The sequence below is a fragment of the Portunus trituberculatus genome, chromosome 30, assembly GCF_017591435.1.
Source record: "Portunus trituberculatus isolate SZX2019 chromosome 30, ASM1759143v1, whole genome shotgun sequence".
NCBI classification, from domain to species: Eukaryota; Metazoa; Arthropoda; class Malacostraca; order Decapoda; family Portunidae; genus Portunus; species Portunus trituberculatus.
The window spans coordinates 6320250-6334508 of record NC_059284.1 but is presented as its reverse complement, the minus strand read 5'-3'; the positions used below and the strand labels follow the sequence as shown (position 1 = coordinate 6334508).

General features: G+C 41.4%; 1 protein-coding gene across 7 annotated transcripts in view; it reads right to left on the bottom strand.

The window, feature by feature from the left end:
* Nucleotides 1–14259, bottom strand: part of LOC123510974 (BTB/POZ domain-containing protein kctd15-like) — a 105770-nt gene continuing 91511 nt past the window's right edge. For all 7 annotated transcript variants that reach the window (XM_045266528.1, XM_045266529.1, XM_045266530.1 and 4 more), the window contains 4 exons: nucleotides 8443–8648; nucleotides 6680–6852; nucleotides 4920–5074; nucleotides 1–4481 (listed from right to left, as the gene is read on the bottom strand). In XM_045266528.1, the coding sequence (XP_045122463.1) occupies nucleotides 4328–4481; nucleotides 4920–5074; nucleotides 6680–6852; nucleotides 8443–8648 (688 nt within the window). In that variant the 3' untranslated portion in view covers nucleotides 1–4327. The remainder of the gene's footprint in view (nucleotides 4482–4919; nucleotides 5075–6679; nucleotides 6853–8442; nucleotides 8649–14259) is intronic.

The window sequence follows — 14259 nt, the reverse complement described above, 5'->3', positions numbered from 1 at the left end:
TCTGTTTGACATAAATTTATTCTATTCCTGAAGATGAGTGGAACACTTCACCTCTGAGATAAAATGACGTTATTCTCTTTATATCTAATGAGAATTTTGACTGGTTAGTATAAAATATACACACGTATCACAGAAAGCAAGGAGAACCGTTCCTTGCACTTCGATTGACCGAGGACAGGGACATGGAACACCAGGTCGTAAAAGTGAAAATTATGCTTTTATTAAAGGCCTTCCGTAGAGGCGGTAGAAAGGTCCATCTCGCGTCTCCTCACGGGTAAACTGGCTTAAGCCGAATCACCTCCACGCGGTTTCAGTATAATATGAAAAAAAAAAGAACCTCGTCACCAACAACACGTGCTGCATTATGTTGTGTTACGACCGTTCTGTGTGTGTGTGTGTGTGTGTGTGTGTGTGTGTGTGTGTGTGTGTGTGTGTGTGTGTGTGTGTGTGTGTCTGTGTGTCGAACATAGATGTCACGTGTTCTGGGTCAATCAGGACTGTTAGTTTGTCTACTACCTTATGGCACCATGTTGATTCATCCGACAAACTTGCCAAAAAGTCCTCTGGTCAGTTCGTCCGTCAGTAATGCGACGCTGCTTCTTGTGTTGCTGTTTTCGCTACCGACACACTATCGTCAAAGGTGAGGGGCAGCGTTAGTCTCTCGTCGCCACGTGGGCAAGTGTGACGACGTGCCAAGCAGCGGAAGGGACGACGAGGGTGGAGGGAAGGAGGGAGCCGAGGCGTTCTTCTCTTGTCATCGTCACCTACTTCTAATTCGTGCATAGAAGTCGAAAATTGGGAGGAATTCTAAGAGTTTTCGATATTGTCAGAGAAAAGTAGAAGAGAATGGAGAGAAATTCTCCGTTTCTAGACTTTAAAAAATCGTGAAATTTTAGCTTCATGACCTTTTGTAGAGAGAGAGAGAGAGAGAGATAATTTCTTTCTCTCTCCTGACATTTAAATGACACATAGTGCAGTTATTTGGGAAAAAGAAATTGTGTTATACGTGACCTTAAAGCAGGACTTAAAACAAAAAAAACTTGGCATCTGTTCAGAAAACAAAATAGTTGTGTATTTAGGAATGAAGGAAAAATAACAGATTTATTAACTAAGCAAAAGAAAAGTGAATTATGCATTAATTAGTGAATGGATAAAAGAAGAGAGTGGATCTATAAAAGTAATAACTGAGTCGTAACTGCTGAAACTACCGTCACGCTCTGCAATTCTGCCCTTCGTCCCTCCACCTTCAGGCGCCCTGTCCTCACATACTGACGGCGGCGTCCCCACAAGGATGCTCGCTTGGCCCTGGTTCTTACTTACATATCGTAGGAAACAGTTATTGCCTCTCCGCCGCCACTCTGAAGCATGCCAAGTGTCTGCCGCATCGCCTCTTCACTATCGAAAGTTATCAGAAAAAAAACAAACTTGGTCATTTAGTTGTTATTATGAAAAATGCTAACGCTCGTAGTCTTAATTGTTTAGTAATTTAGTTGTTTATGACAAGGATATGATAGCAATGAAGGGAAAATTGCACTGAATCAAGTGCTGAAATTAAAATGTGAATACTCGCCATCTACAATGGTTTGGTCATTGACGGTGATGAAAAGCTTACATCGCTGGAAAATTCATTGCTTTGAATCATTGAAGGTTAAAGTAAAGCCACCATCGCGGAGTGAGTGAAGGAACCAGAACAGAAGGGGCAAAGAAGGAATCGATGCACAGATCATCTCAATAAGTGAAAAGTGAAAGTGATGACAAAAAGAAAAAAAAAAAATTAACTCATCGCGTGTTCATTTGTTTGTGTGGCTGTAAAGAGGATGCACTGAGGGTGCGGCATGACCTTGGCGGCTCTAGGGTGTCAGGGGACGCTAGGCGGTGCCGGGCTGCAGGAAACACGGCAGTGGGGAGCCCTCAAGTCCACGCCCACCACACGCCACGCCCACTATCCCTTCCTCGCACTTCCACCACGACTCCTTATCTTCCTCCGAAGATTGAGAAAAAACAGCAATGACAAATGTACTTATAAACAATGCCTTAGTATGTTTATAGGCGTTAGAGTGAAAATAATTTGTTGTTTGTTGATTATTTCTCTGCGCCCGATGATGAAACAAGAAAGCTGTGGAGGCATGAGCAGTGTGAGTGTGGGGAATACTCGGGTGGAGGCGAGAGGGACGGGCGTGACAGGGCTTACACAAGCGACGGCAGAGAATTCTCTCCTCCCGCTTTGTTTCTTACAACCAAAGCGACACCAATATTATTATAATCATTATCATTATGTACATTAGTTCACGGGGCGTCTTTGACCTTTGTTTGTACTGCGCCCTGCCCAGACCTCCGAGGGTCGCGGGTCACGGGGTCACCGGCGGCAGGTGAGATGGACACTCGGGCCGGGTTAAGCCAGTTGACGAGACGATGATAACGATAATAAAAGTAATGATCAAAGGTGACGCCCTCTGGAACACCACCTCGAGGCGAGGGGTGGGGGGGAGGCCTGCGCACCACCTCCTCCAGGAAGCGGGCGATGATGCCTCCGCCCCGCCCCGTCCCGCCCCACTCCTTAGAAATATTCATCTCGACGGTACAAAACAACTAGTGGGTGGCTGACCCGCCCGCACCCGGTCAGCCTCCTGTTAAGTATGGCACAATAAAACTTCTCTTTAAGGATCGCTGCTGGGAGAGAGTCGGCCGAGCTGGGAGGGAACAAGGCCACCGTGAGGGACGCGCCCCGGTGCCTCAGTGCGCGGCGGTTTTTGTGCCACCACGTTTTACGGGAGGACACGCACACCTGCACACCTGCTGGCCTGGCGCTGCGAAGGTGACTCCAATAAGGTAGAGCTTTGTTGCGAGGGAAGTACCGTTATCGGTGAGATCACTTACACGCGAAGGTGCAAATAAACCGAGATCTTGATTATAGCGTTCAGCAAGTTTTTTTTTTTTTTTTTCATACATGAAATTACCATATTGTTGATTGTATCAGTGCAGCGGGGCGTGGTCATGTCCTCTCCCAACTCAGCACCTTCCGTCCTCCTGAACGTCCCTAAACGCTAAACTAATATCATTTCTTTACAAATATCCCTTAAAGTATGCTGTTATCCTGATTCACTTGGCAGAACACTGTCGGTGCGAATTCGAGAGCCTTGCGGCACGCCCCCTGCAGTCCTACTCAATGCACAGGCTTCTGCAGACAGCCCTGTGGAGACTGTGCTCAAGGGGAATGGCAACTGAGGAAGGAATGGGACCTTGAATTAAAGAGAAAAAAAATTACATCACCATCACGGAACATTAGACTTGAGATCGAAAAAAACAAAAACAAAAAACAAAAAAACGAATACGGTGAATCACGATCAGATGAAATTTCAGAGCTGCATACTCGTGTGTATTGCTAAAGATTGATCGTTACTAGGTGTGTAGTGGGGAAGTGAATTGGGTCAGTCATTGAGAGGTGCTGCAGGGGGATGTCTTGTCTCTTGCCCCAACTGTGAGTACGAAGCATGGCACAGAAGAATCCACGTTGAAACCCGGCGGTCAAGACGATGATCGATATACGAGTACACCATCATCTCACAATCACCAACATCATCTAGACACTCACCAGCATCAACAAGTCTCAATCTCTCTCTCTCTCTCTCTCTCTCTCTCTCTCTCTCTCTCTCTCTCTCTCTCTCTCTCTCTCTCTCTCTCTCTCTCTCTCTCTCTCTCTCTCTCTCTTATTCTCCTCTTTCTCCCCGACTCTCCGTCACCCCGGGCGACCTTCACCTCACTAAGTCAACAGAGTAAAGAAACAGACTAAAACATCATTATAATCTGTACGAATACTAATCTCTCATCTGTAAAAGTGTCATAGAAACATATATTAATATCTCTTTGTATCAAACCCTCCTCTCGTAAGCATCTCGACTCTCACCAGCCATTGAGTATATATAACCTTTTTTTTTTATTCGTTTTTTTTTTTTTATCTCCTCGTTCACTGTCCATCATCCTGCTCAAGATTCTTATATATGAGGGAAAAAAAATCTATTTGCACTTCAGTGTGCGGAATTGGACATGACGATCTAAATATATAGTGTTTATTCCACTGTTTTCACTGAATTTTATCGTCATAACTTCGACTCATATGATTGTGTGGAGCCGAAGACGACACACACACACACACACACACGCACACACATACATTCACATATAAGCAACCAATTACTCCAACCAATTAGTCAATCCCATCTCCATTTTCCTTCCTTCTTATTACTTTTCCCTCCGTTCAACATGAGAAGAGTCTATGTAAGTTTGTATAAATTAGCCCCGTGGCACCAGGGCTCTTGCAATTGGCTGATCACAGGGGCAAGGACCTCCTGCAGAAGAGGTACTCCGAAAACTGTTGTCCCTCCACCCCGCCTCCATTGCTGGTGACGAGGGTGAAACAAGCGTTGAGGAGCCTCTGTATGGCCTGCATGGACGTGAGCTTGCAGTAACCGTTCAGTGGGAACCTGTGGAGGGGGCCAGAGAAGGGTGCTTTTAGTAGTGATCTTCTGGACTTGTAACTCCGGAAGATTATTTTACGTTAGATTACGTTAGAAATTATTATTAGTTGATATTTAATGTTGTACGTTGTGTGTTGCTTTGATTTTAAAAGAATGCCGTATAAAATTTAGATTCAGTACAGTTTTCTTCCTGTAAGTATCATTAGAGTTTACCTCTTTCTAATAAACTCATCACATTTGCACCACAGCACTTTAGATTTACCATCACCATTACCACTGACTAGTCTATTCATCCAACTAACTGTCTATCCACTATCATCCCTCTTCCATAACTCTATCAACAACATTGCCGTTGACCTTCATACCAATAACAACAAAGTCAAATCAGTTTACGTGAGGAAGTAAAAAAAAAAAAATGCAGTTTCCTTATTTTCGTGACAGTACCTGATGATGAAGCGGTGGTCGTGGTTCCAAGCTAGAGAAGAGCGAGCGTCCATCATTGCCTGCGCCACCTCAGGGAACAGTTCCTCTATGACGCATCGCTCCCCTGACAGCATGACGCGCTCGCCGAGGTCTGGGCAGATGTTTAGGGCAATCACCTGTGCCGGGAAGAGGAAGCAGGTAATGTTTAACTTATTTTACCTTTTTTTAATATCTGATTTTCATTTGGCAATATTCAAAGAACATTAAAAAACTTTCTTACGGTGGTAATTGTAGGAGAACGGTATCTTGAGCTAATTCATTCTTTTTATTGATTTAGTTATCATTTGTTATCTTAAAAGAAGCTTACTAACCATTTTACTGTTTTAATTATCATCTGTTAGTACTCATAGCATTAAAAAAATGTTATGGTGGGAACAAGGAGAGAAGTGAATTAAATCCTTTTATTGCTTTAGTTATCATTTGTTGTTATTCAAAGTACTTATTTTTTCCACGGAGAGAAAGTAGAAAAATGGACGGCAACCTTATTTACGTAGCAAAAGTTATTCGAAAATTAGTACAGAAATGTATGAAAACAGGTAGGTGGTTAATAAAAATATTGTCTATCAATGAAAGGGTTACAACTCATTTCGTGAAGGAATTCGTCGCTTATTGGACAACAGCATTAATACACATTTCTGTATTGTAATTCCTTACATGGCGACGGTGGAAGGGGAGGTGTCTGTTTAATAATCTAGGGCTTAGAATATGCAGGGGGAGTGTATTGCACTGGATTAGTGTTAACAAGAAGAGAGAGGAAACAGTACATAGTTATCTTAAATGTCGATATAAGCATATAGAAACAAGAAATATATAGTGGATGGATAAGAAAGTGGTAAAAGGGAGACATATATAGAATATACTGTTGAAATACTATGACAGTCAGTTTTGATAGAAAAAAAAAAAATAGTGTAGTACGAAAGATGGCTTAGGTCTTCGGAGTGATTGAGAACTTTCTAATTGGTAACCTGAAAACATACAGCGGATTTTACAGTCATGCTTTTGATATGTATAAGCAAATGACAAAGCGTGGTCAAGCGTAAAGTTTGGGGTCATGTTGGTCTTTAGCTAATTTTTAGTACCTAATGGCAGAGAGAGAGAGAGAGAGAGAGAGAGAGAGAGAGAGAGAGAGAGAGAGAGAGAGAGAGAGAGAGAGAGAGAGAGAGAGAGAGAGAGAGAAAGTATGCTGTTAATGTTGCAGGTAAAGGTTATTATTGCATTAATAGCGATATTAATAATTTTCTTAATCCTCCCAATCATTGTGTATTTATTTATTTATGATATTCCGCGGCACCCCATAACCTCATTGTCGCTGCGCTAAACTTTCAGTCAGTCGGTCAGTTATTAGGTTACAGTACAGTTTTGTAACCCCTTTCTTCCTTCATCGCTATTGTCTTATGAAGTGGTAGATTGTTTCTTATCTTTTACTGTTGAAATAAATAACTTTTTTCACGTCTATATTTATTGAAAATCTCATAACCACCAAATAAATAAAGCTGTCGATCTTTATGAAAAAATACTAATTTCTGTTAATTAAATCATCATATTTTGCACCAAACTACATGGAAGTCGTAAACAAGTAACACTAAAGTAGATATAAAATTAATAAAATGTAATTATGACGGAAGAAAAGTATTTAGTATCATTGTTTTGAGTCTAAAGGTGCATGTACCAAGAACAAGAATAAGATCAAGCTGTCATGAGACCTCTATGTTTATACTCACGTCGTATCCGTGCCCCTCGTCCTCCTTCTTGATGCCGTTGACGAGCGGCTTTTGTCTGATTGACGAGGAGTTGGTGGAGGACTGGAATGCCGACGAGGACGAGGACGAGTAGGTGGAATTCTTTCTGTTCTCCATTCGAGCTTTCTTCATCTCCTCTACTTGCTTCACCAGTCCTGCAAGGGAGGGGAATGTGCAGGTGCTAGCTCTCTCTCTCTCTCTCTCTCTCTCTCTCTCTCTCTGTGTGTGTGTGTTGTGTGTGTGTTGTGTGTGTGTGTGTGTGTGTGTGTGTGTATGTGTGTGTGTGTGTTTCACTGTTTGATCTGCTGCAGTCTCTGACGAGATAGCCAGACGTTACCCTACGGAACGAGCTCAGAGCTCATTATTTCCGATCTTCGGATAGGCCTGAGACCAGGCACACACCACACACCGGGACAACAACAACTCCTCGATTTACATACCGTACCTACTCAACGCTAGGTGAACAGGGGCTACACGTGAAAGGAGACACACCCAAATATCTCCACCCGGCCGGGGAATCGAACCCCGGTCTTCTGGCTTGTGAAGCCAGCGCTCTAACCACTGAGCTACCGGGCCGTGTGTGTGTGTGTGTGTGTGTGTGTGTGTGTGTGTTTAAACATGTATTTGTGTTTATTATTTAATAGCTTGCTGTGAGGAAGGGTTTTTAAATATTCAATGAGTATATTATGTTGTTGTTATTGTTGTTGTTGTTTTTGTTGTTGTTGTTATTATTGTTGTTGTTGTTTATGTTGTTGTTTTGTTGTTCTTCTTGCTTTGTTGTTGTTGTTGATGTATTTATCATCCTCAAATTATCCATAGAAGTCAAAGATCATCAGTTATCATCATTAATGCATTGAAAGTTGTCCTCAGTTTTCGTTTAACTATAACAATACGTAGAAATACAGTAATACTATGCAGTAAAGGAATCTTCATCTTATTTCTTTGTACGTGACTGGAAGCACTCACTCATCCTGCTTCCTCTCTTCCCCCTCCTCACTATCCATTATTACTACTTTTATCTACCATTCTTAAACCCTTCGTAATCTCCTGATCTTACTCCCCTATACCTTCATATATTCCCTTGTCATTCCTTCATCGTACTTAACCTTATTCCTGTTCCCCTTCACACCCTCTTTTATCAGCTTTTCCTTTATCACCCTCATCAGTACTCTTGCCCTTTCATCTTTCTTGGTTTATCTGTATATAGTCGTTCTATTATTTTAACTATTTTTTTATCCTTTTTTCTTTACTTCATTCCTCACCATTTTCCTTTCCTGTGTATCATTCCTGTCATCGCATTACATTTCATTCTTTCACCTCTCACTCCTACTTTAACCTCTTATTTATTTTTCATTACTCTTCACATGCCTTCTACTCTTCTTCGTGACTTCTCTGCATTTATTCCTTCTATTTTCTTCTATCACTAGCCTTCTCTTTACCTGTACCTACTTTTCTTCACCTGCCCTCATTAGTCATCCCTTTTATCTCACCATCTCACTCATTACCATCCTTTTCTCTCCTCACCCTTTCTCAGTTACGTTGGCTTGCGTTGCTAAAGTTCTGCCTTTGTAATGGAGTTCCTGTTGTGATTTTTTTCAGCGACTCGATCCTATTAAAGTATCATTGGAATTAGGGTAACATTGAAAAAGCTACAATAACTCCACTAGACGCCTCTCTCTTGCATTTTATTCTTGTCTTACTCTTTTACTTTTTTATTAGAATTTATGGATTTTTTTCATTCTTACCCTCGATCTCGAAGTATCTCGCCTCCTCCAACAGCAGATCGAGGTCCGAGAAGTCGTCTGGCAGCAGCATCCTCCCGTGCCTCATGTAGTTGAGGATGTGGCGGAACATTTTGCCGTCCCGGTCAATGAAGTAGTGCTGCTTGAGGGAGTCCAGTACGATGGGGATGGACCCGTTGAAAAGCCGCGCTAGTCTGCTCTCTGGGTACCTGGCGAAGAGGAAAAGAAAGATAAATAGTACCTGGACAATACGGACATATGTTTATATCGCTAGTGAAATAGGAACACGTATACAAAAATTAATAGTTTTTAATTAATAGTAATGTTTTGTAAATAGATTAGAATACACAGTTGCTAAAATAAAAATTCATAGGTGGTAAACAGAAATATGTATTAGTTATGGAAGAATATATATGAAATAAAAGGGTGAAAATATTAGATAAAGACGAATTTATAGGATATTGCATAGAAGGTATTACATAATATGATGACAGGTTTTCAGTGCATTTTTAGCATCGAAGATGAAGATTTTTGAAGTATAGGTAAGATTAAATTTTTTGTGCGTGTATGTATTTTTTGTTAGGAAAATGATTGTTTTGATAAATGTTTTACAGATTCTATTTGATATTTCGTATTTTAAGACTTTTCTTGTTTTGAGTTTAATTTCATCAATATAAAATAATGAACCTTTAAAGATAATCCGTCACAAACAATGTAATTTTCATGATATTTTTTCTGCATAGTATTTTGTTTGCACTCATTGTATCAAAATATCTTAATAAGAACAGTTTAACTACTTCGATTTCAGATAACACACATGCAAATTAGTGAAATAATTTGGAATTTACTTACTACTACATCATCAGAAATCTGGGTTATGAAATGCATTATGAAACCACGAGTGTTTTGTCATGTGGTCGAGTGAGTCATAATCAGGGCTATTAATTAACTCGACATATTAATGACATGTCTATTTATATTAAAAATCATACTCGTCTCCACTCCGATGAACTGAACGTAATGAACACGAGAGACACGAACACAACGCACCCGAATATAATAAGTGGGAGAAAAAAACATTATTGGCCGAATCACTTCCTGGTTTATCCTTTGTTTGATCTTACAATACAAAAAATGTGTTGTTATTTAAAGCATTTCCTATTCTCTTGTTACCAAACGTATTCAAAGACAATAACTGCTATTATCCGAAGTATTTCCTGCTTACCCCTTTGCCAAATATAAACAAATGCTGCTATTATATAAGGCATTTCCTAGTTAATCCTTTTCACATGCGATCTTGTCAAAATATGTGAAGAGTTATTTTCAAAAAGATTCCCAATTTAGTCCTTTACCAAGCTTCCAAAAGACACCCTAGGGAAAGATTATAAGAATACTGAAAATTGTACGGTCACCCCTGTTAAAACGGATGGTAAAGGCTAATACGTGGAAATGAAATAAAAATACATATAAAGGATGATCAGCGTATTAGGTGGGGAAGACTCAAGACAAGCATTAAGGTGTGTGTGTGTGTGTGTGTGTGTGTGTGTGTGTGTGTGTGTGTGTGTGTGTGTGTGTGTGTGTGTGTGTCTGTGTATATGTATGTGAATGTGTTGGGTATTGTTAATGCGACTCCCTTAGCGAGGACTCGACAGTGACGGCGAGAGTAAACTGTTCCGGTCGGCGTCGTTTGAGGATCCCGGCATTCCTGTGCCGTCCAAACATTGTCTCCGCGCCGTCTTCCTCTCTTTTATCAACGTCAAACACATTTAGCAAAGGAGTGCACTATTGGAAAACAAGGAGTAAGAGGAGTTAAAGGAGGATGTTGATACTATCTTAATTTTCTTCCTGCACCGAATCCTCGTCCTCCTCCTCCTTCTTCTCCTGGTCCTCCTTCTCTTTAATTCTCCTTCATTTTGTCGCAAACATGGTTGGTGTTTGTCATGCTTGTGTTGGGCTGAAGTTTTCTCTACACTCGGTTTTTACTTGCATGAGAAAATTACCCCAAGATGGACGGTGGCTTTTCCCCTTCCTTCTCTTCCTTCCTTCCTTCTTCCTTCCTTCCTTCCTTCCTTCCCTGTCAGTCCCTCTTGCCCCTTCCGTCCCTCCCTCAAGGCCCTCTAGCGATCCTTTCGTTTTCGTAATCCACGAGAAACTCAGTCAAATTGCAAGAATGTCAATTTGGCCGAGGCAAACAACCCGGGGCTAAGATGCTTTCATCCACCTACTTCCTCCTCCCCCTCAGGCCCCCCGAACCCCAGGGCGACTCCACTCCCTCCCCTGCCTCTGGTGCGTGAGGGGAAGGGCTGGGGGCGTGATAGAGTCCTCCCTGTCCCCTCCTTGTCCCTTCTAGTATTCCCCTCTCTTAGCTGCGTCCCTTGGTCCTCTGTCCTCACCCTTCACCCCTTTTTGTGTGTGTGTGTGTGTGTGTGTGTGTGTGTGTGTGTGTGTGTGTGTGTGTGTGTGTGTGTGTCCTTAGGCTGTCCTAGCTTCAGGTACTCTTCCTTTCCTTCCTTCCTGCCCTTCCATTCTTCCTCCCACTCCCTTGCCCTCACTCCTCTAACTCCCTTCACATCCCTTCCCTTCCCTCCGCCTGTTTCGTAACTTCCCTTTACAAGAACTTACTCCTCTAGGTTTCCATAACTTTTTCTCTGGATATTCTCCTCCGCTGGACCACAATTCAGTACTATCAGCATTATGTAAAATATCACGTCAACTGTTACCCACCTCCCGTTTTCTGTCTCTCGCTTCGCCCTTAACATAGGACACACTTTGTTAATCTTCCCTTTGTATTTATTATTTATTATTATTTATTATTTTTTTATCTCAGTTTTTTATATTTTCATTTTTTTTGGTGGGTTTCAACTATTATTTCTTTTACAGTTTGTATGTTTTGGCATTGTTGATTGCTCTCTCTCTCTCTCTCTCTCTCTCTCTCTCTCTCTCTCTCTCTCTCTCTCTCTCGCTTCATTCATGCTCTTTCTCTCGGGTTACTGACAAATATGGACAGAAAGATAAAAGTGAAATATGAAAAGCGTGTGTGTGTGTGTGTGTGTGTGTGTGTGTGTGTGTGTGTGTGTGTGTGTGTGTGTGTGTGTGTGTGTGTGTGTGTGTGTGTGTGTGTGTGTGTGTGTGTGTGTGTGTGTGTGTGTGTGTGTGTGTGTGTGTGTGTGTGTGTGTGTGTGTGTGTGTGTGTGTGTGTGTGTGTGTGTGTGTGTGTGTGAAAATAACCTAAAATCATCTAAAGAGAGAAATTACATGTGTTTGCCAACCTTGAGAGAGAGAGAGAGAGAGAGAGAGAGAGAGAGAGAGAGAGAGAGAGAGAGAGAGAGTGAAAACAAGGACACTTGGGCATCGCTTCGCTATTTCCATGTTATTTACAAGATTAAGGAGAGACCGCTTTATCGCCTTTGGAATATGCGATTAAGTGAGCACTGAAACAGAGAGAGAGAGAGAGAGAGAGAGAGAGAGAGAGAGAGAGAGAGAGAGAGAGAGAGAGAGAGCAGAATTAATAAACAGTAAAACATGAAAAAAAGAAAAATGGAAAAAAAATTCTATAAGGATACTTGAAAAAAAACTAAAGAATAAAAAAAAGATAAGTAAAATGATAAAATCCAAACAATCTTAAAAAAAAAAAAATGGAAAAAAAAAACTAGTATTTCCTTCACATTTCATTTCACATTGTAGAAAGTGAAAGAGGATTATTGTTTTATTTCCATCTTTCTTACCTCCTTCGTACTTCCATTACTTCTTTCCTTCTTCGCTACATTTCTGCTTTATTTTTCATTTTATTATCAAAAAAGACTCTAGTACTTCCGAGAGAGAGAGAGAGAGAGAGAGAGAGAGAGAGAGAGAGAGAGAGAATCTATAAGGAGATGCCTTAAGGGATAAGAAGCAGTTAAGGATGAGAGGGAGGAGAGAGAGAGAGAGAGAGAGAGAGAGAGAGAGAGAGAGAGAGAGAGAGAGAGAGAGAGAGAGAGAGAGAGAGAGAGAAAGAAGGTAAAGGAAACAACAACTTGAGGCGAAACTTAAAAGAACACAAGAAAAACGACAGGAAAACAACATTTACGAGAAAGAAACCTAAAAAAATGCCCACCACGAAAAAAAAAAAAAAAAACTAAAAAGGAAATCACCAGGAATATTAGAAACGGACAATATTTTTTTACGGAAACAAGAAAGAGAGAGAAAAAGAAATGAAAAAAAAAATCACTAGAAGGAAAAGAAGGAGGAGGAGAAGGAGAAAGATGAGGAGGAAGAAGAAAAGGAAGAGGAGAAGAGAGAGGCGACACACGTACATTCATTTCTTCACACCTTGAGGGGCTGCCCTGGGTGTTGGAGGGAAAGAGGAAGGGAGAGAGTGAGAGAGAGGGAAGTGAGGAGGGAGAGGGGAGAGGGAGGAAAGACGGAAGAGAAGGAAAAGAAGAAATGTATAGGACGCGATTACCAGAGAGAGAGAGAGAGAGAGAGAGGGAATGAACATTGAGGAGGCTACAATAGTGAGAGGGAACAGAAGGACAGAGTGAAGGAAGGAAGGTAAATGGACTGGGTGAGGGAGTGAGGAAGGGAAGAAGAGAGTAGAGGAAGAGGGAATGGCAGGTGAAGGAGAGAGAACTGTCATCATGGGAAGGAAAACGCCCGAGGAAAAGAGAGAAAAGAGAGGGTGTGAGAATAGGGAGAGGAAGAAGGAAGGAAAAAAGTGAAGGAAGAGAGAGATCAGTAGAAAGGAAAGAGAGTGGAGGAGGAGAGAGAGAGAGGAAGATGGAAAACAAATGGGATGGGTAATATGTAAAGGAAAGGAGAAAAAAAGAGTGTGAGAACAGGAAGAGGAAGGAGGGAAGAAAAAAAGAAAAAGAAAAGAGAGATGAGTAGAAAGGAAAGAGAGTGAAAGAGGAGAGAGGAAGATGGAAAACAAATGGGAGAGAAAATATGTAAAGGAAGGGAAGAAGAGGTAGAGATAAAAGGAAATAAGGAAGAAGGAAAGAAGGATGTTATAAATGAAGGATAAAATAAATGGAACGGATGGAAGCCAGAAAATGAAGCGAAGGAAGAGGAAAAAGGCAGAGAGAGAGAGAGAGAGAGAGAGAGAGAGAGAGAGAGAGAGGCTTCACAGGTGTGGTGGGAGAGATGGAGCCTCGGGGTTTGCTGCTTTTCCTCCCCAGTATATCACCAGTGCCTCCCCCACCTCTCTCTCTCTCTCTCTCTCTCTCTCTCTCTCTCTCTCTCTTGCCATTATTCCTTCTATTTCCCCCTCTAAGATTTTCATTTCTTCTTTATTCTTTGCTTTTTCCTTTCTCTCGTTTTCCTGTTCGTTTCCATCCACTTGCCTACCGACCTACCACTCTCTCTCTCTCTCTCTCTCTCTCTCTCTCTCTCTCTCTCTCGCCCTATGCGCTCCTGTTTTTTTATGTTTTCGTTCATGATATTAATTTCCTTCTTTGTTTTTCTTTTCTATGTTGTTTCTACATTTTCCCTTTTTCTCTAATGTAGTGTGTTAATTTTCTCGCTCATTCACTTCAATTATTTCAAGTGTTTCCTTCTTTATTTTAATCTCCTTTTGTTTCTCTCCTAATCCTTCTCCTCCTCTCTCCTCCTCTTCCTCCTCCTCCTCTTCATTTTCCTCCTCCTCTTTTTTATGCTCCCCATTTTGCTCCTCCGTTTTTCTTGTTGGTCTTCCTTCCTATCCTCGACTTGTTTCCGTTTGGACCTCTTTCCTCTCACTCCTTTTCCTCCTGTTTCTCTCCTCCTTCCTTCTCTATTTTTCTATATACTTCCTTTATCCGTGTAAATTATATCAGACTTCCTCTCTTCATCTTTTCTCTTCTT